Source organism: Marmota marmota, unplaced genomic scaffold (assembly GCF_001458135.2).
Source record: "Marmota marmota marmota unplaced genomic scaffold, marMar, whole genome shotgun sequence".
Taxonomy (NCBI): Eukaryota; Metazoa; Chordata; class Mammalia; order Rodentia; family Sciuridae; genus Marmota; species Marmota marmota.
Window position 1 is genome coordinate 61,471,617 of NW_026000174.1, and position 1,917 is coordinate 61,473,533.

The 1,917-nt window shown below is 44.3% G+C and overlaps 1 protein-coding gene across 1 annotated transcript; it reads left to right on the forward strand.

Annotated features, from left to right (window-relative positions):
* Positions 1-695: 695 nt before the first annotated feature.
* LOC107159971 (olfactory receptor 5B12-like) lies at positions 696-1,640 on the forward strand. Its single transcript, XM_015506614.1, has one exon. The coding sequence runs from the start codon at positions 696-698 to the stop codon at positions 1,638-1,640; it is 945 nt and encodes a 314-aa protein (XP_015362100.1).
* Positions 1,641-1,917: the final 277 nt, after the last annotated feature.

A 1,917-nucleotide genomic window follows, 5' to 3' on the forward strand; every position in this document is an offset into this window, starting at 1 on the left:
AATAGCTAACCCCCAAGCTAATGATATCTCAATGTGGGATCCTTAGATTAAGGACTGAGAGAAGAACTCTTGTGATTGGATCGGAGAGCTTTTGTGATTGAGATTGGAGAACCCTCGTTAAGAGACCTCAGAGAGGTAGCTATCCTCCTCCTCCACAGGAGGACGAACAGAAAAGTCACCATAGTGGTGGAGAGTTTGCCTGGCATGTACTAGTCCCTGGTGTGATGTCCAGAACCACAAACAAAGAAAAACAAAATAAAGAAGCAGGAAAACAAATAGAAGCTCTCTACTTTATGGTATTTTGTTAAATCAACCTGAATAGACTGAGAAAATAGTTATTATACTTCAGTGAAACAAACAATTTGTATTTATTTTGGAAAGTTTGCATAAAGAGTTTGACCATTTCCAGTAATCTGATGATCTTAGAAAAGTCTTTTCTTTCTGGCACCTTACTTAGTGCAGTCATCCATGAAGCTAAGAAACGGCAATATATTACCCACAAAATCCTTTCATGAAGGACACTGTGTGATCAGCTATTAATGGACAGCTGCCTTCTGTTGTCACGGCATGCTTCAGACATGGGAACCAGGTGTTGCAAAACTGGGGACCTGCTGAGGGAGCTCAGCACAGTCCTGCTTTCCTTTGTCATTCTGACTCTCTTTTCTCACTGCTACAGGGCACCCTCATGACTCCCAATGGAGAACAGTACAGAGGTGACTGAGTTCATCCTGGTGGGGCTAACAGATGACCCAGAACTGCAGATCCCACTCTTCATCCTCTTCCTCCTTATCTACCTCAGCACCCTGGTTGGGAACCTGGGAATGACCGCGCTGATCCTGCTGGACTCCCATCTCCACACTCCCATGTACTTTTTCCTCAGTAACCTGTCCCTGGTGGACTTTGGGTATTCTTCAGCTGTCACTCCCAAGGTCATGGTGGGTCTCCTCACAAGAGACAAAACCATGTCCTACAATGCTTGTCTCACCCAGTTCTTCTTCTTTGTTGGCTTTATCATTACAGAAAGCTTCCTGTTGGCCGCCATGGCTTATGACCGCTATGTAGCCGTGTGTAGACCCCTGCGCTACACCACCACCGTGACCACAGCTGCCTGTACTCGTCTGACCGTGGGCTCCTACATCTGTGGTTTTGTGAATGCCTCCATCCACACTGGGAACATTTTCAGACTCTCTTTCTGCAGGGCCAGTGTGGTTGATCACTTTTTCTGTGATGCACCTCCTCTCCTGGCTCTCTCATGCTCAGACAGCTATATCAGTGAGATGGTTATTTTCTTTGTGGTGGGTTTCAATGTCCTCTTCTCTGTCTTGGTCATCTCAGTCTCCTACCTGTTTATATTTATCACCATCCTGAGGATGCGCTCATCTGAAGGACGCCAGAAGGCCTTTTCCACATGTGGTTCCCACCTCACTGCAGTCACCATCTTCTATGGGACAGTTATCTTCATGTACTTACAGCCCAGCTCCAGTCACTCCATGGGCACTGACAAAATGGCGTCTGTGTTCTACACCATGGTCATCCCTATGCTCAACCCACTGGTCTACAGCCTGAGGAACAAAGAGGTCAAGAGTGCCTTCAAGAAGGCTGTGGGCAAGGCAAAATCTTCTATGGGACTCATAATTTAGTTGTGTAGCATCTGTAATAACACTAAATCATCGACCTCAAATGTATGGAAAAAATATTTGCTTATCCAGTCCACATATTTCTAATTTATTTTTAAAAAATATGAGGCCCAAAATAATAGGTTAGAAAGAATCACACAGCAACACAAAATTATTATTTAAAATCGTTTCAGTAAACTTTCTTATCCAAACTTCCACATGTGCGTGGACACTCATGAGTACATATAAGCACTGGGAACACATATTTTCATATTTTCATGTAGTGCACACCTACAGATGG